At 36.3% G+C, this 26,579-nt stretch overlaps 1 protein-coding gene across 1 annotated transcript in view; it reads right to left on the bottom strand.

Moving 5' to 3' along the window:
- Window positions 1–9: 9 nt before the first annotated feature.
- LOC146701023 (NACHT, LRR and PYD domains-containing protein 12-like) overlaps window positions 10–26,579 on the bottom strand; it is a 31,408-nt gene continuing 4,838 nt past the window's right edge. The window contains exons 3-10 of the mRNA XM_085469275.1: window positions 25,512–25,597; window positions 21,212–22,988; window positions 20,465–20,638; window positions 18,939–19,106; window positions 18,178–18,351; window positions 16,027–16,197; window positions 2,020–2,092; window positions 10–1,599 (exon numbers count right to left, since the gene is read on the bottom strand). Coding sequence (XP_085325401.1) covers window positions 1,507–1,599; window positions 2,020–2,092; window positions 16,027–16,197; window positions 18,178–18,351; window positions 18,939–19,106; window positions 20,465–20,638; window positions 21,212–22,988; window positions 25,512–25,597 — 2,716 coding nt within the window. The 3' untranslated portion in view covers window positions 10–1,506. The remainder of the gene's footprint in view (window positions 1,600–2,019; window positions 2,093–16,026; window positions 16,198–18,177; window positions 18,352–18,938; window positions 19,107–20,464; window positions 20,639–21,211; window positions 22,989–25,511; window positions 25,598–26,579) is intronic.

The following is a 26,579-nucleotide window of genomic DNA, read 5'->3' as shown; positions in this document are numbered from 1 at the left end:
TGGACTGGCTGAAGCAGGAATGTTGAGCTTTAATTGGAAAGCTGTGGTGGTGGGTGACTAATTAAGCTAGAGGTCTGAATTTGATCGACATGACAGAAAAGCAGGAAGGAAGTCGTTCCATGAGTCAGAGTCATTCCTTTGAGTCAAATCCACACATTTATTGATCCTTATTATCCATATAAAACATTAAGGTTCATTATTGACAGATAACTAAGGCTATGCTCACACTGCAGGCAAAAGCGCATCAAATCCAACTTTTTGACCCTATGCGACCCATATCCGATCATGGTCTGACAGTTTGAACAGCACAAATCTGATATTTCCAAATCCGACCTGGGTCACTTTCATATGTGGTACTGAATCAGATACATATCTGAAGACAAACCAGTCCCACCACTCCTGGTTCCGACTCCGTGTCAATATATACCTGTGCATGGAGGTAGCAGCCACTGCTGCAAACAAGGCCATTGTTAAAGCATGGGCTCTCTTTTTTCTCAGTGTCCTTTCTGTAATTAATTTATCAAAATTCTGTCGGTTGAGACTGTGCAGAAATTGATAGACTGCTGAACAACCTACTGGCTCTGTAGCCGCCATTTTTACTTCTGCAAACAGAGCGTGTTGTGTGTGACATCTTCTTTTGCACACGCGGGCCGGTTTGAGGGCCGTGAACTGTTCACACTAAAGCGCGTTTGCTGTCACATTGTATTTGAAGTGTGAACAATCAGACAAAAAAAAATCAGATTTGATCAAAAAATTGGAATTGAGACCTGCAGTGTGAACGTAGCCTTATTCATCAGCTGAGGAATTTCAAACTTCAGACTGCTGCCAATTGTCTTCACCCTGGGAAGTCACATGACTGTGTAACATCTCTAACAGTAACAACACAACTGATGGATTTAGCATCCATGAAAAAACCTCTACCTCCTGCACTTCATCTGCTGAACCACTGGATACTTTCATTATCTAAATTACTGAAGATATATAGTACACCAAACTCTGGACAGTTTGCAGTTCTCTACAATAGTGTTTATATCACATGATCCCAGTTATTATGTTAGAAAGTATAAAACAAATCTATCTTTTTTCAATTATTGAACATTTTTTACCTGATCAGTTGCACTATACAGATTATGTCGATGAAAAAAAAATTTACTGTTTCAAGAAGGATACTTGAAGTCATTGTCACACGATAGATTTCAAAACCATGATAAATAACTTAAAATTACATCAATTGTACAAAAGATATTAAAATGTATTTAGGTAACTTTTCAAAGAAAATAAAACTGAACCTAGTGTCTGCAAAAAGACACTGTGATGAAAGAACACAAAGGGATGACGATAGATTCTACATGGTGTCTAACAGAGGAGCTCTCAGAGCATTTTTACAGCACTGTCAGCCATCTGCACGTCTGATTTCTGTCACTGCTGGATGAAGCTCTGCTGTCCACTCCACCTCCCTGTAGCCTGGCCCTGTCACAGCATCACTACACACAAGCTGCTGGTGTTTCAACCTCTCTGGACCATCAGGACACGCACACACACCACACACACACTACACACACAACAAAGACAAACAACTGTGTTTATGGGTCCTTCCGTCTGCAAAGATAAGAAAGGGCAGAGTAGATAAATGAGTGTTTGCAGAGACTGTCTTCATCATTTTTCAGTGTTAAAGCACATCCAGTATTAACTATTATTGATCTTTCTTGGTGCATGCTCAATCATCCAGGTACGTACATCCCAAAAGGTTGATTCTGTTCATCTGAACGTGGTGTTTTCAGTGAGAGAGAATTTACATTAATGATTAAGGAACTGACCTCGTAGCCCATTGTTCAGTGGTGCTAGTTTCAGTGATTGTGCAAATGTCCTGTTTATAAGGTTGGGGAAACCTGCAGTCAGCTGAGACTGAAGAAGTCACATGAACAAGTGATGAAATGTTTCTCCCACTAAAAACGCTACATGAAGATGAACAGAATCAAATTTTTGGGTGTTATTAATATTATTAAGGGCAGCACTGACTTGTTCAGACAAGTCTACAGTGGAGCTTAACCGCTGAGAGGCCTGAATTCTTCCTTGCTGCACAAACACTTTACTAAAACAAACAACAGAATTAGAATAAAAACAATGGGATTTGAATGAAAACGATGGAATTTCAATGAAAAGAACAGAATTTGATCTAAAACAAAAGAATTTGCATGAAAACAACAGCATTTGATCAAAACCAAAGAATTTGTATGAAAACAACAGAATTAGAAAGAAAACAACTGAATTAAAATGAAAACGACGGAATTTGAATGAAAACAACAGAATTTTAGAACAAATAATGGAATTTGAATGAAAATAATGGAATTTGATTTAAAACGACAGAATTTGAATGAAAAGAACAGAATTTGATCAAAAACAAAAGAATTTGCATGAAAACAACAGCATTTGAATGAAAAAAACGAAATTTCAATGAAAAGAACGGAATTATAATGAAATAAATAGAATTTGAATGAAAACAACGGAATTAGAATGAACAGACCAGAATGTGGATCAAAACAATGGAATTAGAAAGAAAAGAACAGAATTTGAATGAAAACAACGGAATTTCAATGAAAAGAATGGAATTAGAAAGAAATGAATAGAATTTGAATCAAAACAATGGAATTAGAATGAACAGCCCAGAATTTGAATCAAAACAATGGAATTAGAATGCAAAGAACAGAATTTGAATGAAAACAACGGAATTAAAATGAAAACGACGGAATTTGAATTAAAACAACAGAGTTTGAGAACAAACAATTGAATTTGAATGAAAACAATGGAATATGAATGAAAACAACAGAATTTGAATGAAAACAACAGAACTTGATCAAAAACAATGGAATTTGAATGAAAACAATGGAAGTTTAAAACAAACAACAGAATTAGAAAGAAAACAACGGAATTAAAATGAAAACGACGGAATTAAAATGAAAACAACAGAATTTGAGAACAAAAAATGGAATTTGAATGAAAACGACAGAATTTGAATGAAAACGACAGAATTTGAGAACAAACAATGGAATTTGATCAAAAACAACGGAATTTGAATGAAAACAATGGAAGTTTAAAACAAACAACAGAATTAGAATGAAAACAATGGAATTAAAATGAAAACGACGGAATTTGAATGAAAACGACGGAATTTGAATGAAAACAACAGAATTTGAGAACAAACAATGGAATTTGAATGAAAACAATGGGATCTGAATGAAAACGATGGAATTTGAATGAAAAGAACAGAATTTGATCAAAAACAAAAGAATTTGCATGAAAGCAACAGCATTTGAATGAAAACAATGGAATTTCAATGAAATGAACGGAATTAGAATGAACAGACCAGAATTTGAATGAAAACAATGGAATTAGAATGACAAGAATAGAATTTGAATGAAAACAATGGAATTTCAATGAAAAGAACAGAATTTGATCTAAAACAAAAGAATTTGCATGAAAACAACAGAATTTGATCAAAACCAAAGAATTTGTATGAAAACAACAGAATTAGAAAGAAAACAACTGAATTAAAATGAAAACGACGGAATTTGAATGAAAACAACAGAATTTGAGAACAAACAATGGAATTTGAATGAAAATAATGGAATTTGAATGAAAACGATGGAATTTCAATGAAAAGAACAGAATTTGATCAAAAACAAAAGAATTTGCATGAAAACAACAGCATTTGAATGAAAAAAAACGAAATTTCAATGAAAAGAACGGAATTAGAATGAAATGAATAGAATTTGAAAGAAAACAACGGAATTAGAATGAACAGACCAGAATTTGAATCAAAACAATAGAATTAGAATGAAAAGAACAGAATTTGAATGAAAACAACGGAATTTCAATGAAAAGAATGGAATTAGAAAGAAGTGAATAGAATTTCAATGAAAATAACAGAATTAGAATGAAATGAATAGAATTTGAATCAAAACAATGGAATTAGAATGAACAGACCAGAATTTGAATCAAAACAATGGAATTAGAATGCAAAGAACAGAATTTGAATGAAAACAACTGAATTAAAATGAAAATGACGGAATTTGAATTAAAAAAACAGAGTTTGAGAACAAACAATGGAATTTGAATGAAAACAATGGAATATGAATGAAAACAACAGAATTTGAATGAAAACAACAGAACTTGATCAAAAACAATGGAATTTGAATGAAAACAATGGAAGTTTAAAACAAACAACAGAATTAGAAAGAAAACAACGGAATTAAAATGAAAACGACGGAATTTGAATGAAAACAACAGAATTTGAGAACAAAAAATGGAATTTGAATGAAAACGACAGAATTTGAGAACAAAAAATGGAATTTGAATGAAAACGACAGAATTTGAGAACAAACAATGGAATTTGATCAAAAACAACGGAATTTGAATGAAAACAATGGAAGTTTAAAACAAACAACAGAATTAGAATGAAAACAATGGAATTAAAATGAAAACGACGGAATTTGAATGAAAATGACGGAATTTGAATGAAAATGACGGAATTTGAGAACAAACAATGGAATTTGAATGAAAACAATGGGATTTGAATGAAAACGATGGAATTTGAATGAAAAGAACAGAATTTGATCAAAAACAAAAGAATTTGCATGAAAGCAACAGCATTTGAATGAAAAGAATGAAATTTCAATGAAATGAAGGGAATTAGAATGAACAGACCAGAATTTGAATCAAAACAATGGAATTAGAATGAACAGAACAGAATTTGAATCAAAACAATGGAAATAGAATGACAAGAATAGAATTTGAATGAAAACAATGGAATTTGAATGAAAAAAACAGAATTTGAATGAAAACAACAGAATTTGATCAAAACCAAAGAATTTGTATGAAAACAACAGAATTAGAAAGAAAACAACTGAATTAAAATGAAAACGACGGAATTTGAATGAAAACAACAGAATTTTAGAACAAATAATGGAATTTGAATGAAAATAATGGAATTTGATTTAAAACGACAGAATTTGAATGAAAAGAACAGAATTTGATCAAAAACAAAAGAATTTGCATGAAAACTATGGAACGCCAGGACTGCCATAATGAATTAATTAAATACACCATTAAATAATTAATTAAATGTGGCAATAATTAATTAAAATTGGAATTAATTAATTAAATAAATAGTTATGACACATGTAATTAATTAATTATTGACACATTTAATTAATTATTTATGTATTTCACATTTTAATTAATTATTGACACATTTAATTAATTAATTATTGACACATTTAATTAATTATTTATGTATTTCACATTTTAATTAATTATTGACACATTTAATTAATTATTGACACATTTAATTAATTATTTAATGATATATTTATTTATTTCATTTTGGCAGTCCTGACGCCTGGCTCTCGTCATGAAATAATTTTATCTGTCAGCCTCACCCATCAAACTCAGGGGGCGGGGTTAACGCTGCCCATGCAGCTTCTCTAACATTTGATTGGTTGCCGTGCAAAGTAAGTCAAAACAGGTCGATCCTAGATAATCGATTGCTTGTGTAGACTTGGGGCAGCCAGTTATCCCAGAATGCAGATCAAATCACAGGCCGTTTTTCTGTCACCAGCTACACTTTTAACAGTGTTTTAGCCGCGAATGTCGCGCCGTATGTCTGGTCAGGTTGTCAACATAGAACATGTTTGCAAAAGTGCTCAGATGTTTTCAGAGATTTCACTAGCTCTGCTAACAGTTAGCATGCAGAGCGCACGGAGGGGGTACATTAACCGGTTTGTTTACATATTCCACTCTCCGTGTTCCACATGTTGCATTCGCAGATTCTCATTTTCACCGAACGATCGTCTCTTTCCGCCTGGTCTTGTGTCTCTGTGCTTCTGTAACATAAAGAACGAGCTGACATTTTTCTCACGAAACCAGCGATCAGCTCAGCAGACCCTCAGTTTACCTGCATGCATCCTCCTCCTCATCTGTCAGCTGTTTAACACCTGCTGCTAATTCAAGAAACACGCCTACGTTACCTGGTGATAGTCACAGTTTAACTGCACAAGATAAGTAAATATAGTATTTTCCCCGAGCGCAGAGCTGCTGGAGCTTGTTTCCTCACAGAGCACTTTATAGGCGAACCAGCTTCATCAGCGGCTGATGTCCAATCACCGGCACACAGCTTTCAAACCTCAGCTGAGTTTTAGCTCTCAGTGGTTAAACGCTGGACTTCATTCACTCAGGTTCTGTCTGTCGGGTCACGTTTACTTCGCTGTTTTATTTACAACTGAGCAAATCGGTTTGGCTGAGGTTAAAGTTACGTTTCATAACTGCATAGTTTCACAGACGTTTAATGAACCACTGGCACATGTGTTAGACTGAACTATCATCTAAATATCATCTGTTTTTTAATAGTTATTCAACTGTATTCTAAGCACCAGCTGTCTGTTAGAATGTGATTTTTTTTTCTCTCTCTGTTGGCAGAGGTATAAAAATGCGCAGGAAAATCTGACGTGCATGGCGAACTTCACCGACGATATTTAGGGAGGAATAAACACACATCAAACATAAATGAACCATTTGCCTGTCTCCATAATTGAGAGAATTTTCTCTTCTTATGTCAACTCTCTCTCTCTCTCTCTCTCTCTTTTTTTTTTTTTTCTTTTTTTTTTTCTTTTTCGGTCATGTTATGTTTACCTGTCAAAGGCTTGTTACAAACTATGAAACACATTGTGCAGACTTCTGGATGTTAGAAGAAAACGAATACTGCTCATGAATGAGACTAAAGGCAGGAAGGTGTCCTTTAAAACTAAACATGTTAATAGGACCTCCCTGTTTATATCATAGTTTATGATATAGCACGTGTATTTCAGTAATAGCCTGCTGAGGCCACTATACGTGCTGGCCTCATATCAAATGTGAAGGCAGACTGAGTCTATGTTTGACGTTTGTTTATATCTAATCTTCCTTTTCAAACATTTAAACAGCAGCGAGTCTGCAGCTGAGGGAATACAAATTCAAATTGTCGGAACAGGTTTGCTCGTTTCTTGGATTCATTTGGTGATTTATTATATGTATAACTGTGTGGTGGGGCGTGGTCTGCGGTGCCGTGCAGGGAGGGCGGACGCACCTGCACGGCATCCTTAATCACGCCCGCCTAGTTAAAAACACGGGGACTGAGGGGTTTGGGGGTGTTGTGGTGTGGTGAGATGTAAATAAAGATGACTCTGAACGTTGCTCCGTGGTCCCGCCGTGTCTTATTCACGCCACATTGGTGCCGAAACCCAGGAGGCAGCACGGCGGGTCCATATCGGAGCCAGGGAATGGAGGAGCTGGCCCAGAGGGTGGCCGAAATGGCGGCCGCCCAGCGGGAGCAGGCGGCGGAGGTGCGTCGCCAGCAGGAAGAGCTGCAGGACCAGTCCGAGCGGCACCTGGAAAGGATTGGGGAGCTGGCGGCGCTGCTCTGGGCCTGGGCGCCACCCCCACAGGTGTGTCCCGAGGACAGTGAAGCGGTGGAGGAGCCGCGTGAGGCACCTCAGCAGCCGGAGGTGGCAGACGAGGCGCGCGGGGATCTGCGCCTGCCGGAGGAGGGGGAACAGCCAGGTGAAGGGCTGCTCCTGCCGGGAGTGGTGGATGAGCCGCTCCAACCGGAGGCGGCAGACGAGGTGCGCGAGGGTCTGCGCCGGTTGGAGAAAGAGGAGCTGCACGAGGGGCTGCTCGAGCCGGGAGTGGCGGCGGAGGGAGCAGTAGTGACGGAGGAGTCGCGCTATGGGCTGCTCCAGCAGGGAGCGACAGCGGTGACGGAGGGGCCGCGCAAGGAGCTGGAGGTCCCAGTGCCAGGGGAGCTTGCTCGAGTGGAACTGGCGAGCGAGGCGGGCGCCACGCTTGAGATCGCCGTGCTCGCCAGACCGGCCTCACCACCACCAGAGGCCTGTACACGCCACACCTCTGCCCAGCCACCTGTGAGCTGGGGCTCACGCTTGTGCCGGCCGCGCCGGGTGCACCTGTCACGTGTCCGACTTCCGAACCAGCTTTGCCTGCGCCGCTGGATTCGCGGGCGGCCGCCTGAACTCGCACCTCCCCGTCGCTTGGCCGGGGCCTGGGGGTGCCAGCTGTCCGGGCTGATTCCCTCTCCCACTGGCGGTGGGGGAGTAGGTTCGGCCGGATGGCTCCCCGGCCTCAATCGGGCGATGGGGGTATGTGGTGGGGCGTGGTCTGCGGTGCAGTGCAGGGAGGGCGGACGCACCTGCACGGCATCCTTAATCACGCCCGCCTAGTTAAAAACACGGGGACTGAGGGGTTTGGGGGTGTCGTGGTGTGGTGAGATGTAAATAAAGATGACTCTGAACGTTGCTCCGTGGTCCCGCCGTGTCTTATTCACGCCACAAACTGTTATTCTAATCTGCTGCTGAGTCTCTTACACTTTTCTTTATGCTGTATATTTTCACGTCTCTGGAATAGTTGGCAGTTAGATAGTCAGCTGGGAAACTTTGTGTTAACTCATGGAGCTGAGGATATCGTGGATATGCTGACCTCGCTGCGTGGTGTACAGAGCGAGGTCAGCATGATTAATATTCACAATAAAAATATTAGCCGAACATCATGAAGTCTGTATGTGTTTCATAGTGTCGAACAACCTTTGTACAGTTAAAGCCAGCAGTTACTACATGACGGAAACACCAACGTTATCTCTTTTATGTGTTTATACACAGGTCACGCTGATTACTGAACAAAAACCCAAAGATCAGATGTTAAACAGATTTATTTGCTCTCTCTCCTCCTTAAACATGTTTTTAATGTTAGTTATAATTCAGAATTGGCGACTGAAACACGTAGGACACATAAGAACATCAGGAAATAAAACATCGATAAATATAACCTCAGTAAAAGAAGTCAGCGGGGGTTACTACAGCTGTGTACCGGGGCCTGCGCTTTGTCGGTGGGATTGCTTGCGAGGCGAGCGGGTCTATCCCACGCTTTGCCGTGAGACTGGGCAGACATCTCCGAAATCATCGAAACACTTTTGCAAAGAGGCTGTATCTTGACAAACCGACCAGACACATGAAGATTAAACCACTACATTCTCGGCTAAAAAAATATTAAAACGGTATTTGGTAACACACAAACAGGGTTTTTCAAAGCTCAGTTCTGTTAGCTTTCTGTTGTGTGCTAGAACAGAGCGTTCTCACTCCCGAGGCGTAACATGTCGACGTTTTGTCACGTCCCGCGGCGTTCCTGAGGAACGCGAAAGGAGACCTTCGGCGTTCTTATGGTACGCGGCAGGTTATGGCTGGAATCCAGTGCAATGACGCTCCCGCGGGAGTAGACGTTCCAGCCCTGTATTCCAGCCCTAAACCTAACCTTATCCCTAGCCCTGACCATAACCTTATTCCTGACCTTAACCAGGACTTTAATGAAGTTAAATAGCGTGTTTCTAAGCGATTTGAATAAAAAGAGCGAACATGTGTAGATTCAGTCCAGACGGTTCTCATATTTCCTCTTTTTTCCGAGGTCGTCATTTAGGAACGTGGTGGGTAGCCGAAAACGTAATATGGTGACGATTTGTCACCTAGCGTAAAATGTTACGCTTTGGGAGTGAGAACGGGTTGGCTAGAAACAATGGCCACCAGGCCAAAGCAATGGTTTTGACTCGATCAGCGTTAACCCCGCCCCCTGAGTTTGATGGGTGAGGCTGACAGATAAAATTATTTCATGATGAGAGCCAGGCGTCAGGACTGCCAAAATGAAATAAATAAATATATCATTAAATAATTAATTAAATGTGTCAATAATTAATTAAATGTGTCAATAATTAATTAAAATGTGAAATACATAAATAATTAATTAAATATGTCAATAATTAATTAATTAAATGTGTCAATAATTAATTAAAACGTGAAATACATAAATAATTAATTAAATGTGTCAATAATTAATTAATTACATATATCATAACTATTTATTTAATTAATTAATTCCAATTTTAATTAATTATTGCCACATTTAATTAATTATTTAATGGTGTATTTAATTAATTCATTATGGCAGTCCTGGCGTTCCATAGAAAACAACAGCATTTGAATGAAAAAAAACGAAATTTCAATGAAAAGAACGGAATTATAATGAAATAAATAGAATTTGAATGAAAACAACGGAATTAGAATGAACAGACCAGAATGTGGATCAAAACAATGGAATTAGAAAGAAAAGAACAGAATTTGAATGAAAACAACGGAATTTCAATGAAAAGAATGGAATTAGAAAGAAATGAATAGAATTTCAATGAAAATAACGGAATTAGAATGAAATGAATAGAATTTGAATCAAAACAATGGAATTAGAATGAACAGACCAGAATTTGAATCAAAACAATGGAATTAGAATGCAAAGAACAGAATTTGAATGAAAACAACAGAATTAAAATGAAAACGACGGAATTTGAATTAAAACAACAGAGTTTGAGAACAAACAATTGAATTTGAATGAAAACAATGGAATATGAATGAAAACAACAGAATTTGAATGAAAACAACAGAACTTGATCAAAAACAATGGAATTTGAATGAAAACAATGGAAGTTTAAAACAAACAACAGAATTAGAAAGAAAACAACGGAATTAAAATGAAAACGACGGAATTAAAATGAAAACAACAGAATTTGAGAACAAAAAATGGAATTTGAATGAAAAGCGACGGAATTTGAATGAAAACGACAGAGTTTGAGAACAAACAATTGAATTTGAATGAAAACAATGGAATATGAATGAAAACAACAGAATTTGAATGAAAACAACAGAACTTGATCAAAAACAATGGAATTTGAATGAAAACAATGGAAGTTTAAAACAAACAACAGAATTAGAAAGAAAACAACGGAATTAAAATGAAAACGACGGAATTTGAATGAAAACAACAGAATTTGAGAACAAAAAATGGAATTTGAATGAACAGAACAGAATTTGAATGAAAACAACAGAATTTGAGAACAAACAATGGAATTTGATCAAAAACAACGGAATTTGAATGAAAACAATGGAAGTTTAAAACAAACAACAGAATTAGAATGAAAACAATGGAATTAAAATGAAAACGACGGCATTTGAATGAAAACGACGGAATTTGAATGAAAACAACAGAATTTGAGAACAAACAATGGAATTTGAATGAAAACAATGGGATCTGAATGAAAACGATGGAATTTGAATGAAAAGAACAGAATTTGATCAAAAACAAAAGAATTTGCATGAAAGCAACAGCATTTGAATGAAAACAATGGAATTTCAATGAAATGAACGGAATTAGAATGAACAGACCAGAATTTGAATGAAAACAATGGAATTAGAATGACAAGAATAGAATTTGAATGAAAACAATGGAATTTGAATGAAAACAACAGAATTTGAATGAAAACAACAGAATTTGATCAAAACCAAAGAATTTGTATGAAAACAACAGAATTAGAAAGAAAACAACTGAATTAAAATGAAAACGACGGAATTTGAATGAAAACAACAGAATTTGAGAACAAACAATGGAATTTGAATGAAAATAATGGAATTTGAATGAAAACGATGGAATTTCAATGAAAAGAACAGAATTTGATCAAAAACAAAAGAATTTGCATGAAAACAACAGCATTTGAATGAAAAAAAACGAAATTTCAATGAAAAGAACGGAATTAGAATGAAATGAATAGAATTTGAAAGAAAACAACGGAATTAGAATGAACAGACCAGAATTTGAATCAAAACAATGGAATTAGAATGCAAAGAACAGAATTTGAATGAAAACAACTGAATTAAAATGAAAATGACGGAATTTGAATTAAAACAACAGAGTTTGAGAACAAACAATGGAATTTGAATGAAAACAATGGAATATGAATGAAAACAACAGAATTTGAATGAAAACAACAGAACTTGATCAAAAACAATGGAATTTGAATGAAAACAATGGAAGTTTAAAACAAACAACAGAATTAGAAAGAAAACAACGGAATTAAAATGAAAACGACGGAATTTCAATGAAAAGAATGGAATTAGAAAGAAATGAATAGAATTTCAATGAAAATAACAGAATTAGAATGAAATAAATAGAATTTGAATCAAAACAATGGAATTAGAATGAACAGACCAGAATTTGAATCAAAACAATGGAATTAGAATGCAAAGAACAGAATTTGAATGAAAACAACTGAATTAAAATGAAAATGACGGAATTTGAATTAAAACAACAGAGTTTGAGAACAAACAATGGAATTTGAATGAAAACAATGGAATATGAAAGAAAACAACAGAATTTGAATGAAAACAACAGAACTTGATCAAAAACAACAGAATTTGAATGAAAACAATGGAAGTTTAAAACAAACAACAGAATTAGAAAGAAAACAACGGAATTAAAATGAAAACGACGGAATTTGAATGAAAACAACAGAATTTGAGAACAAAAAATGGAATTTGAATGAAAACGACAGAATTTGAGAACAAAAAATGGAATTTGAATGAAAACGACAGAATTTGAGAACAAACAATGGAATTTGATCAAAAACAACGGAATTTGAATGAAAACAATGGAAGTTTAAAACAAACAACAGAATTAGAAAGAAAACAACGGAATTAAAATGAAAACGACGGAATTTGAATGAAAACAACAGAATTTGAGAACAAAAAATGGAATTTGAATGAACAGAACAGAATTTGAATGAAAACAACAGAATTTGAGAACAAACAATGGAATTTGATCAAAAACAACGGAATTTGAATGAAAACAATGGAAGTTTAAAACAAACAACAGAATTAGAATGAAAACAATGGAATTAAAATGAAAACGACGGCATTTGAATGAAAACGACGGAATTTGAATGAAAACAACAGAATTTGAGAACAAACAATGGAATTTGAATGAAAACAATGGGATCTGAATGAAAACGATGGAATTTGAATGAAAAGAACAGAATTTGATCAAAAACAAAAGAATTTGCATGAAAGCAACAGCATTTGAATGAAAACAATGGAATTTCAATGAAATGAACGGAATTAGAATGAACAGACCAGAATTTGAATGAAAACAATGGAATTAGAATGACAAGAATAGAATTTGAATGAAAACAATGGAATTTGAATGAAAACAACAGAATTTGAATGAAAACTACAGAATTTGATCAAAACCAAAGAATTTGTATGAAAACAACAGAATTAGAAAGAAAACAACTGAATTAAAATGAAAACGACGGAATTTGAATGAAAACAACAGAATTTGAGAACAAACAATGGAATTTGAATGAAAATAATGGAATTTGAATGAAAACGATGGAATTTCAATGAAAAGAACAGAATTTGATCAAAAACAAAAGAATTTGCATGAAAACAACAGCATTTGAATGAAAAAAAACGAAATTTCAATGAAAAGAACGGAATTAGAATGAAATGAATAGAATTTGAAAGAAAACAACGGAATTAGAATGAACAGACCAGAATTTGAATCAAAACAATGGAATTAGAATGCAAAGAACAGAATTTGAATGAAAACAACTGAATTAAAATGAAAATGACGGAATTTGAATTAAAACAACAGAGTTTGAGAACAAACAATGGAATTTGAATGAAAACAATGGAATATGAATGAAAACAACAGAATTTGAATGAAAACAACAGAACTTGATCAAAAACAATGGAATTTGAATGAAAACAATGGAAGTTTAAAACAAACAACAGAATTAGAAAGAAAACAACGGAATTAAAATGAAAACGACGGAATTTCAATGAAAAGAATGGAATTAGAAAGAAATGAATAGAATTTCAATGAAAATAACAGAATTAGAATGAAATAAATAGAATTTGAATCAAAACAATGGAATTAGAATGAACAGACCAGAATTTGAATCAAAACAATGTAATTAGAATGCAAAGAACAGAATTTGAATGAAAACAACTGAATTAAAATGAAAATGACGGAATTTGAATTAAAACAACAGAGTTTGAGAACAAACAATGGAATTTGAATGAAAACAATGGAATATGAAAGAAAACAACAGAATTTGAATGAAAACAACAGAACTTGATCAAAAACAATGGAATTTGAATGAAAACAATGGAAGTTTAAAACAAACAACAGAATTAGAAAGAAAACAACGGAATTAAAATGAAAACGACGGAATTTGAATGAAAACAACAGAATTTGAGAACAAAAAATGGAATTTGAATGAAAACGACAGAATTTGAGAACAAAAAATGGAATTTGAATGAAAACGACAGAATTTGAGAACAAACAATGGAATTTGATCAAAAACAACGGAATTTGAATGAAAACAATGGAAGTTTAAAACAAACAACAGAATTAGAATGAAAACAATGGAATTAAAATGAAAACGACGGAATTTGAATGAAAATGACGGAATTTGAATGAAAATGACGGAATTTGAGAACAAACAATGGAATTTGAATGAAAATGACGGAATTTGAGAACAAACAATGGAATTTGAATGAAAACAATGGGATTTGAATGAAAACGATGGAATTTGCATGAAAGCAACAGCATTTGAATGAAAACAATGAAATTTCAATGAAATGAACGGAATTAGAATGAACAGACCAGAATTTGAATCAAAACAATGGAATTAGAATGAACAGAACAGAATTTGAATCAAAACAATGGAAATAGAATGACAAGAATAGAATTTGAATGAAAACAATGAAATTTGAATGAAAAAAACAGAATTTGAATGAAAACAACAGAATTTGATCAAAACCAAAGAATTTGTATGAAAACAACAGAATTAGAAAGAAAACAACTGAATTAAAATGAAAACGACGGAATTTGAATGAAAACAACAGAATTTTAGAACAAATAATGGAATTTGAATGAAAAGAACAGAATTTGATCAAAAACAAAAGAATTTGCATGAAAACAACAGAATTTGAACGAAAACAACGGAATTTGAAAACAAACAACGGAATTTGAATGAAAACAACGGAATTAGAATGTATAGAACAGAGTTTGAATGAAAGCAACAGAATTCTAAAATAAACAATAGAATTTTAATAAAAAAAGAGTAGAATTAGAATGAAAACAACAGCATTAGAATGAAAACAACAGCATTTCAATGAAAAGAACGGAATTAGAATGAAATGAATAGAATTTGAATGAAAACAACGGAATTAGAATGAACAGACCAGTCAGCTGATGAAGCAATGTGCCTCCTGCCAATGAATGGATTTTCTCTTGTTTCACTAAGACCAAAGGTTGCTGTGTATTGTTGAACTTCTTACCTGTTGCTAAAATATCAGCTTACTAATATACATGGAGGCTACTACTGAACAAATGTCAATGAAAGCACTGACAGTAAGACATATGCAATCTTGATTCCTGGAGGTTATGACCCAGGTCATAATTTTGTGTACTGCATTTACTTCTCCACACCTGGAGCAGTGGTGTTCATTTAGTAAGCAGTTTAATGTAATTTACAGGTGAAGGCTGACCACTGGTTCGAGATTAAATGGGTCTGGCTATAAACTGGGACCTGTCAAGACTGACAAATCCTGCCTGCTTCCTGCTTCCAACATATCTCTGTGCGTGTGTTCTTGACTAATTTTCCTGCATCATTTTGGATTTCCATGATAGGCGAGTTGGTTGTTTTCTTTGTAGAATGTTTTGTTTCTTGACAATTTCTTCCTCTAAAAATAAATAAAATATTCTGTAAAATATTTAATACACCTGTGTGATTTGATGTTTCTGTGTTCATGTCTACAGGAAATAAAGCTTGTTTCCAGCTGACACCCTTACAAATCCATTTATTCTCTGTAGATGTGAACATTAGTTATCGTCACATCAACTCAAACACATGATCACAAACTTCTGTGTCATTTGATTGGATGTCTGTTGTCTTTCTGTCGAATATTGAAGCCTGCCACTGTTCTCTTCTTACAGCCTCACTGAGTTAAGAAGACTGCAGATGTACAAGAAACACTGGATCACTGATTTCACACTGTGTTATACTGGGAAAGCAGCCTGGACTGAGTCCAAGCCTCTACTCACTTGAGAACCTCCAGTGTGTGATGTGGGCTGTCCACAAGCTCAGACAGCTGTTTCACATGTGATTCCTGCAGGTTGTTCAAGGTCAGGTCACGCTCTCTCAAATGGGTGTTGGACTGAAGAGCTTTGAACAGATAATCACAGCTGGTCTCTGACAACTTGCAGCCCCATAACCTGAATGAAGATAGAAGATGTAAGTTTATGAGGCGAAATCTGTGGTAAAATCATTTAAGGTTTGATAATTTGTTCAGAAGATTTGAAATGTTCAAGTTTAAAAAATGTAAAATCCAAACAGTTTGAGCCAACAGGATGGAGGTTCAGACAAAAGGTACAAGTGAAAAAAAGAGCTCTCAATAATCTGACTGATGACATGCTGTTTGTTCACTGAAGAAAAAAGAAAAAAATAGGGTCTTGGAGAGTGGGGGTATGAAATTCTGACAAAAATCCTAATTTTTAGATCAAAATTGTGAAAAAAGTATTTACATTGCTTCAGTTTTAAAGATTTAGTTTGAAAGAAATGTATATATTTGAGGACACTTTTATACCAGACACATTTTAAAAGCTGGCAATTTTTTTATGTGTTATTTTTTTGATGTAACCTGCCAATAAACTCTGATATAATGCATCAAATGGCAACATTTATAGTAATATTGTATATTATCCCTTGTTATTTAAATCAATTAATAATACTTTTTTTAAACTCAAATCTCCCTGAACCCCACCTAAACTTTGTCTTTGTCTTTCAACACACAAGCAGCAGCATGACCAGAAATGAGAGAAAAACAAGTCTGATTGAAAAACCTTTTGTAGCAACGGACTCTTTGGCCACTATTGACAGACCTGTATAGCTAGCATTACCCAGCATGCCATTCAGCAGTACAATTTGTAATTGTGCAATGATTCCTGCCACAAACTGTTTCTGTTCCACAGATTCCTGTGTGTCATGACCTTTGTACCATGAAAACGAGTTAACTGTAAATGATTAATCAATGTGTTGTATACCAAGAGTTGATAGCAATAATGTTAATTGTTGTGAATTTTAGCACTACGGTTAGCATTTACAGGATATTGTTTTATAGTGATATTATACAAAGGACCCTGTTTCTGCAATGTCCTTTGTTTTAAAACTTCATCTCCTCTTCTTGTAACCCCACGGGCATTTCCTTTGGCCTGCTGGCCTGGAAAATCCAACAGTTCATCTATATGTAAACAAGGCACTTAAACTGGGATAGTGCATTCCTCAGTGTACCTCAAGCTTGCAGCCTGCTAAAGAACACACACAATTGATTATGTGCCTCTGGGTATATATGGTTAAACATTTCCTAGATGCAAATAACTACATGCAGTATTCTACCATGTGCAAACTTATATCACTAAAGGATTCTAAATGTCTAGTGTTTAATGGACCTGTATGATAATATTAGACTGAAGATTCTGTAACTTAACAAAGCTCTTTATGCTAACTGTTATTTTCTCTTGCCTTGTTAACTCAAGATTTATGGTGTATACTAAGGTTGGAGGAAAAACACCAACAAATCACTCTTTACCATGCAGAAAATGTTTATGTGAAGACCATCTGGTTTTTGTGTCAGAACTCAGGATGTAGGAGATCTCGGTAAAGATTTATTGTTTTTGTGAGTGTTTTTTTTATTGCCCTTGCTGAACAAAGGAATTTAACTGTCAGGACGCCACCCCACCCAGTGGGCAGGGTCTGAACTGAAACTTGTCTGCCTATAAAACTGTTGCACAGAGAATAAACCTTTGAGTCAGTTTGGAATGACACCTAGAACAGTCTCCGCGTCTTCTTGTTTTTCCAAACTGCTCCCGGTACTCCAGCTGGTACCGTGATTAACCATTGATCATGCATGAGAATATTTTAATTTTGTTTATGTTAAAGGATGAACTCTGCTTATCGCTGCCCATGTCTCGAAGGAAACCCAATCCACGGACGGAGATTTCTTTCATTAATCAGGGTGGAACCCAGATGAGGGCTGTTTGTCTTAAGATGAGTAACACAGTTTTAATGTTTGAAATGTGAACCATTGTTCTGCCACAGTTAAAGTGTTAATTAGGTTAATGTCAGTATGTATGTGTAGGTTAATGCCAGCTTTCACATCATATATATGTAAGTACAACTAAAACATGGTGTCTGACCTGAGAGTCTCCAGTCTGCAATCTGAAGTCTTCAGATAAACACACAGCTGCTCCACTCCTGAATCCTGAAGGTTGTTCGTGCTCAGGTCCAGATGTTTCAAATGGGAGGGGTTGCACTGAAGGGCTGGAAGCAGATGATCACAGCTGATCTCTGACAAACTGCAGCGCTGCAATCTGCATAAGGAATTTTTAAAAAGTGTTTATTACTAAGAGTCTGTGCTTGAAAGCATCCAGTGTCATAATATGTCAGGAGCTGAAGAAGGTCAGCACTGAGCTAGGATAGTCCTGGTGAGCAGTTGGCACTAGCTCTCCTGGGGGTTTTTTGCTTTGCTTTTTCTAGATGTCATGCAGGTCTACCTCTGAAACTGCTGGTCAGTCATTCCTCACTGGTGAAAACATTCTTAGATCACTGTAACTGTGTGTGGCAAATACCTTCATTAAAATAACTAAATGTGTTAAATTAGGCACTGATCACAAACTCCAACACTGAAATGAAAGCACTACAAACCCCAGTGAAGGTGTAAAGTACAATTTTAGCTCTGCAGTGGCTCTTTGTGCTTTCTGACACAAATAACTCGTCATCTTTGCTTCATCTAGTTTACTGTCACTGTTCAGCAGTGTCAGTTTGTAAATGTGCCAAAATTCCTGGTACAAACTATGTTCCCAAGATGTTTGTTAATCGACACTATACTATACTTAGACTATAAATACTATACTATCCGGGATTAGGATCTAAGCACAGTTAAAATTTGGTGTCTAACCTCAGAGTCTCCAATAGACAGTGGGGATTCTTCAGAAAACCACAAAGATGCCTCACTCCTGAATTCTCCAAGTTGTTGTAGCTCAGGTTTAGATATTTCAGATGAGAGGGGTTGGAATTCAGAGCTGAAGCCAGAGAGCTGATATCTGACAACCAACAGCTCTCCAACCTGAATAAAGAATGAAAAATGCAGACATCAGTCATCAGTGAGGTTCTCTTCAAGATTAACGCCCAGAAGTTTTATCATGGATTCTAAAATCATTATTACATCATTCTAAAAGCATTATTATATCAGTCTTCAAAGTACAAAACTGTTAAAGAATGGTGGACACTAAATAAATATTGAAACAGCTGGATCTGACCACGTGACTTTATCTGTCTGCTGAGCAGAAGTCAAAGTACCAACATGACAGAGTTATCTGAATGTGTTTCCTTTATTCTTAAAATAGAAACAGTGGTCAGTTGATCTTTTTTCATTAGTATTTTTTACATGAACACTATTACGGTTTCAGTCCTAATCTCTACACTAGACTGAAGCTCTAAACCTGAAGTGAACTGAAGTGACATTACCTGAGCTCAACGTCTGAGTTCATGAGAGCCTGAAATGGTCTGCTGAAGAATGTGACTGACAACTCTTTATAAAATGTTCTTTACACTCAAACTGGTCAGTAGTTTTTCTTTAAAGATTTAGTGCTGAAAATATTCTCTATCTACAGAACAGATGATTTAGAACTATACTCTTAGACTCTAGGCAGGCACTACTTCACAAACCATGGTAGTCTGTCTGCCTGGTTAGTGAGGTTATATTGGGCTGGTAAAGGCAGCTTTCAGTCTGCTGTCAATGCAGATATTCTGTTTTTTTATGACTTCTTGTGTTGTTATGTTGCTTTACAACAACATAAGCGATATTTGGTGCTGTAATACTCAAAATGAGTTAAAACAGGATCATTTTTAGAGGAACAGAAACTTTAAAAAAAAACTCTCAGCTTCCCTCTTCTTATAGTCTTTTTAAGAAGCCTCTCTCTTCTCCAGCTGTTTTTAAAAAATCCTCACATACATTCAGAATCCTGCTTTGCTGTTATGTTCCGGACTGTGTCAGGCTGCTGTTTTCTTTAACACATACATCACCAAAGCAGCTGTGTGGGTTGTCAAAATCTCTGTAGCCTGTTTTTATCTGCTATTTATCAGAGTGACTGACACCCCACACAGACCCTAACGCCTCATCACCAATCACCTCATCTTCTCTGACTGACTGAGTTTGACCTGTGGAGGCTGAACAACTGTAAAAATATCTCTCTACCATAACCTGACTTCTGTCAGCTTTTAACTTAACTTTGCTCAAGTCTGTCACGTCTGTTTGGAGCTAAAAGTAAAAATTATCATTCAGCCATTTGGAAAAGCAAACATTTCTGAAATCAATAACACTTCTATATATTTTTGTTCATACAAATTGTGAACCTTTATTAACCAAGAGTGTAAAACTTAGATCTTTGATTAAACAACAACAGCTCCAGTCAGCAAACTCACCTCAGAGTCTCTAGTCGACAGTCTGGACTCGACAGTCCAGCAGACAAAATATTTAGTCCTGAATCCTGCAACTTGTTTCCAGTCATGTCCAACTCCACCAGATTGGAGTTGTCGGATTTGAGAGCTGAGGCCACAACTTCACAGTGAGTCTCTGAGAGATGACAAGCTTTTAGTCTGTGACAAGAGAAAACATCAAATATGTTATTATAAAAGCAGGAATTTTGCATTGTAAACACAGACTTGGTGAATAGGAAGACAAAACAAAGGGATTTCATATGTAATATACAGATGAAAACAAAATTGTGTTACATTTAAACCATGATCATGTCCACATTTTGTCAGTGAAATCTGATGCTCGTCAATGGTAAATGGATTCATTCTTATATAGGACCTTGCTAATCTACTTGAGTAAAAGTTTTTCTACTCAAAGTGTTTTATAGAACCTGCCTCATTCACCTTTTCTATAACAATGTTTTAGATTATAAACTAAAGAAGAGAAACATTTGGACTGTTTCCTGTTTTTAATTTGGCTCCAGAAGATTTTGAATAAAGTCAGTTTAATGGAAAGATTCACCTGTAAATGGTAAATGGCCTGTATTTGTATAGCGCTTTACACATCCAGTCATCCACCCATTCACACACACACATTCACACACTGGTGATGGCAAGCTACATTGTAGCCACAGCCACCCTGGGAACTACTGATCTAATCTGATTAATTGTGTTAATGATCACAACAGGACTCACAGAGCCTTTCTGCAGTTGCTCACAGCTGGGATCAGTCTGTGTCGTCCTTCATCTGATGTGTTGAACTTCTGCAGGTCCAACTCATCCAGAACCTCCTCCGACATCTGCAGCATGTAGGCCAGAGCTGAGCAGTGGATCTCACAGAGTTTTGTCTCTGATTTCACGAATTCTTGGATCTCCTGAAACACTGAGCTGTCATTCATCTCAATCAGACAATGAAAGATATTGATGCTTCTGTCAGGAGAAATTTGAGAACGTCTCATCTCTTTTAGGTTGTTGATGATTTTCTGGATAACTTCTGGGTTGTTCTCTGTCTGACTCAGTAGACCTACTAAGAGTCTTTGGTTGGACTCTAGTGTGAGGCCATGCAGGAAGCGAACAAACAAGTTCAGAGTGCCATTTTTACATTGGAGGGACTTTTCCATGACTTTGCTCAGAAAAATGTCCAGAGATGTCTCGTTATATTCTTCCCCCAGGACTTCTTTTAGTACCTCTGTTTTCCTGTTGGTGTAACAGTGAAACGTGTAAACAGCAGCCAGAAACTCCTGAATGCTCAGATGAACAAAGGAGTAGACTGGTTTTTGGAAAATCCCACACTGTCTTTTAAAGATTTCAGTAAAAACCCCTGAATTAACTGAGGCCTCTGTGACATCCAGACCACACTTTTCCAGGTCTTCTTGGTAGAATATGATGTTTCTTTTTTTCAGATTTTCAAACACCAGCTTCCCCAGCTTCAGAAGAACTTCCCTGTCAGCATCCGTCAGCTCCTGTGGACTCGTTTCATGTTCTTTTTGGCACTTGTGTTTATTTCTTTTTGTCTGAACCAGTAGGAAGTACGAGTACATGTCAGTCAGGGTCTTTGGTAGCTCTCTTCTTTGGTCTGTATTCAATATGTACTCAAGGATTGTGGCAGTGATCCAGCAGAAGACTGGGATTTTACACATGACATTGAGGTTTTTGGATTTCTTAATGTGGGAGATAACTCTGGACAGCTCTTTCTCACTAAACCTCATCCTGAAGTACTCCTCCTTCTGAGCATCAGTGTAGCCTTGCACTTCTGTTACCCTGTCAACACATTTAGGAGGTATCTGATTGGCTGCTGCAGGTCGGGTAGTTATCCAGATGAGAGCCGAGGGAAGCAGATTCCCTTCTATGAGGTTTGTTACTAACTCATTGACTGATGATGTCTGAGTAATGTCAGAAACAATCTTCCGGTTAGTGAACTCCAGTGAAAGTCGACTTTCATCCAGGCCATCAAAGATGAACAAAAGTTTACAAAGAGTCAGTTTCTCTGTGGTGACTTTCTGTAATGTTGGATAGAAAACATGGAGCAGCTCCAGAAGACTGTACCGCTCATCTTTAACGAGATTCAACTCCCTGAATGAAAGCAGAATCACTATGTTGATGTCTTGGTTTTCCAAGCCCTCTGACCAGTCTACAATAAATTTCTGCACTGAGAAGGTTTTTCCAATGCCAGCAATTCCGTTCATCAGAACCACTCTGATGGGTCTCTTCAGGTGAGGTAAAACTTCAAAGAGTTTGTGACACTTGATTGTTGGGGCATGGACGGTATCTGTTTGTGAAGTTGTCTCCAGCTGCCTCACTTCATGTTGAGTATGAACCTCTTCACTCTGTTTGTCTGTGATGTAAAGCTCAGTGTAGATCCTGTTGAGGAGGGTTCCACTTGTTGATTCACCAAATCCTTCAGTCACACGTTCATATTGTCTCTTTAGATGTATTTTATGTTCATTTAAAATCTCCTGCAGACCAACATCTGCTGTTAAAAAAGAGCAAATATAACAAAAAAGAAAACAGTTATACTTTTATTACATCTAACCATAACATTATTTAAATGGTTTGCAATAAGAATTTTTGAGATTTTTTGATTTTTTTTAGACATTTTTAAGAACACATTAGATAAGTTTTTTTTTCTCTCAGACCCTCGAGATGTGTTCCTGTGTTTATGTGGAGAACAATTTAATAAGAAATAACAACGTCTGCTAGTCAGCTTACAACAACACAGCATTTCCATTTGACAGTAAAAGCTTCCATGTGTGAAAACCTTTATTGTGAAGGAGCAGAAACAGTCTGATTTTCATCAGTAGTAATTAGCAAAGTTTTTACACCATATGACAAATTTTGAAATAGTCTGTGTGTTATAGCTAATGATGATAATTACTGCTGATTATTATGATTACTACTCTGGCTGCAGCTTGATGTCAGCTGTGCAGTGACCTGTTCCCAAAAGCATGTTTAACTAAACGAGTCCAACAATAAACTCTGAGGTCAATGAACCAACTCTGATCAGCTGTTTTGTCAGAGAAATTATTAAGTTATTCTATTTGTTATTATTCTAATGTTGGCCTGCTAAATTAATCCCAGTAATGTATATGTTTCATGTTTTAACATGTTAAATGACAACAAAATGTTCAGAGCATGCTCACTATGAATTTCATGGATAATGAAAAAAGCTATCGTCACCGGAGCTCTGATGCCATAGTTGTATTCAAACTGGGATCACAATTGTAATGTATAGTAAATGATTGAATGCAGCAATTATAAATCTAACTTTTGCCTTGTTGGTCACAAAATTACAGAGATGCAGTCTATAGAGCTTGTCTCTGCCTTTACATTGATGGCAGGTTGATATAAAAAGTGGTTTTGTTAAATATAAAACATATTTAAAATCTAACTGGGATTCTACTGTTCGTATGTGTTTGTAAAGACATAAACTCGTTCAAATTTGTGTTTTGATGTAAGCTTTAATATTGACTGTCTGAATGAGGAAATGTGGAACAGAAAACCAGAGCTTCCTTCTTCAAGCAGGAACAAACTTAAAGTTTTACTAAACCTGCTTTCTAGAACATGCTCAGCTTTTCTTGGCAGAAGTGTGTTTTGTCTTTATTTTTGTTTTGTTTTTGTTTTGTTTGTTTTTTCTGTTTTTGTTCAGCAAGTGAATCTGCTGAGCAATTCGTGTGAAAATTAGGGAAGCGTAATTACAGAAAAACCTACTGTGGGCTGTTGGTCAAAGTCTGTGGCTCTTGTTTAGGATGATTTATGATGTTTGTCTCTGATACACAATGTTCTTTTGTCTCCATTTTATTATTTCACATGTCTGAGCTCACTGTGAACCTTTATCAGATCATCTTTTCTATTAACTGTAATGTTTGGCCTGCAAAGTGTCTTATTCTTGTTACTTTGTTGGCAGTTGCCAAACAATGAAATTGTGCATTACCACCAACAACTGTTATGCAATGTGGACTGAAATGTCGCTGATAAAAAATATTGCAAATGTTTATGGGAAATGAAGTCCTTATCTAAGCACTTTCATCAAGTCATATGACAGCTGACAGAGAAAGCAGAATAGAACCTCTCTGTTGAGAAAAACTCAGTAAAACTCAGATTTATTATTGTACATATGAAGAGAGAACTGGTGGTTATGGTTAGTTATACTTTCAGATAATCCTTATATAATGTGGCTAATTCATCCAAAAATTAAGCACTTCAGTTTAGGAGAGGGGATTAGAGATGTGCCGTACTCAGAATACAGCTATCCACCATCAATGAATTTTGTAGTGCTTTCTTTCTAAAGATAGACACAAGTATTCCAGTGTGTGCCAAACTGTTACACAAATTGTAATCCTGCATTTTTTTTTATTAGGGCAGTCTGTATCTGTAAAACTGATGGTCAAAGAACATCACACTCTGTCAAAACTTTTAATTTTTCAGTATGTAAGTGGGCAGCTTGGTGCTATTCACTGCACGTGCTTTCACTCCTTGGATTGTTAGAAGTCAGTCAGTGACGGGGGTGGGGCAGGATCCTGGTGTTGTGCAAACCACAAACTGGGAAAGTGGGAGTTGGATGACATTTTATTCTGGTGTCCTGTTTATTTTAAATATCTAATCCCTGAGCAATGTAGGATTAATTCACGCCTTATAATATAGTAATACTATCTAAACATGTTAAAAAATCAGCCAATATTACCTTTTTATTATGATATATTATTATAATATTTGGTAGTAGAATACTGGTTTAACTCTTTTTCTGCAGCTCCAGTTTGTTTTTAATTATTTTCAATCAACTTGCCAATAAAAGCCTGTGTGTCTTTATTACACAATAACACTTATTAAAGATCGACAGTTCCACCTGGAAAACTCAGTTCACTTCCCTCGGCCCCTCCCCTATGCCATATTAAGTACCGAGGATGTATTACATAACTCTGACTGTAACAGTTTTTCTCAGAAATGAGTCCATGAATAAGCGGATGCTTAATCCTACTTTATAGACAGCTGCTCTTACTGGATATCTGCAGTTGTGCTTCAGTCCTGGATTTTTCTGGTCCATGGCTGGTAGACACTGGATCCTCTGAGATCGCCTTCCTCTCTCTGTGAACACATTTTTTAATTGTTAAAGTCAATTGTTGTTTATCAGTTTAAAAAATGGATCAAAATTTGACAACACTGTGCAGACGGTGTGATGGCCAAAAGAGGAACGAGAAAAGGGAAATACTTTTTAAGATGAAGAAAACTAGAGCTTGAATCATCAATGTGATGTTTGCTTTTGATTTCATCAACAGTAATAAAGTGCTTTCCCTGTCAGCCTGTCTTACTTAACACTGATCTGTGTCCAGTTTTCAACAACTACAACCTCAGCCAGGTGTAGTGATTGTGAGTGCAAGAAAATAATTATTATAATAGAATGTGTTAAATTTTCTTAGATGAGAGGGTCCAGCAGATCAGAGGAATAGGGAAGGATTTGTCTGTGTGTTTTAGTTTGGCTTAGTTGTAGACCTGAGAGTGTGTAATTGTGTAGAGGGAAAGGAATTTATGGACACTGGGGGTCTGCTGTCATAAAAGGAGACAGGAAGCTACAGTTGGGGATTGCTGATGCTTGTGCCTTTAATAAAAGCTCATAATTGTCATAACTTAGAAGTAGGTTTGCAGGAGACTCTCCACATGCTTATCTGTAAAAGTAAGACAACAAGAGGCCAATGGCCCAGTGGATGCAGAGTGGGGATCTCAGTGCTTGTAATCTGTTAACTTTTTTTGTAGAGGAATTTGGTTTAGCTTCCATGAGGGGAGATTACTTTTATGACCGGCAGGAAGTCACATACACACACACACACACACACACACACACACACACACACACACACACACACAGTGTTTTAACTGTTACACTCACATACCCACACGCACACTCACTCACGTGCACTCACATAAATACACAGGTAATCACGTGCTCGCACGTACACACACAAACACAGAGTTTGCATCGTCTTTCACTAGCGTAAAAAGCAGTAGGGAAGACGATATACTTCAACTAACAGCTGAATTTCATTTGATTAAGCTGACTGTGAATATTTTA

Source organism: Copadichromis virginalis, linkage group LG9, assembly GCF_057382275.1.
Source record: "Copadichromis virginalis isolate Kocher_CV1m ecotype Utaka linkage group LG9, C_Virginalis_male_GT1.1, whole genome shotgun sequence".
Classification (NCBI taxonomy): domain Eukaryota; kingdom Metazoa; phylum Chordata; class Actinopteri; order Cichliformes; family Cichlidae; genus Copadichromis; species Copadichromis virginalis.
The sequence above is the reverse complement of the archived record's forward strand: the minus strand, read 5'-3'. Positions and strand labels throughout refer to the sequence as shown.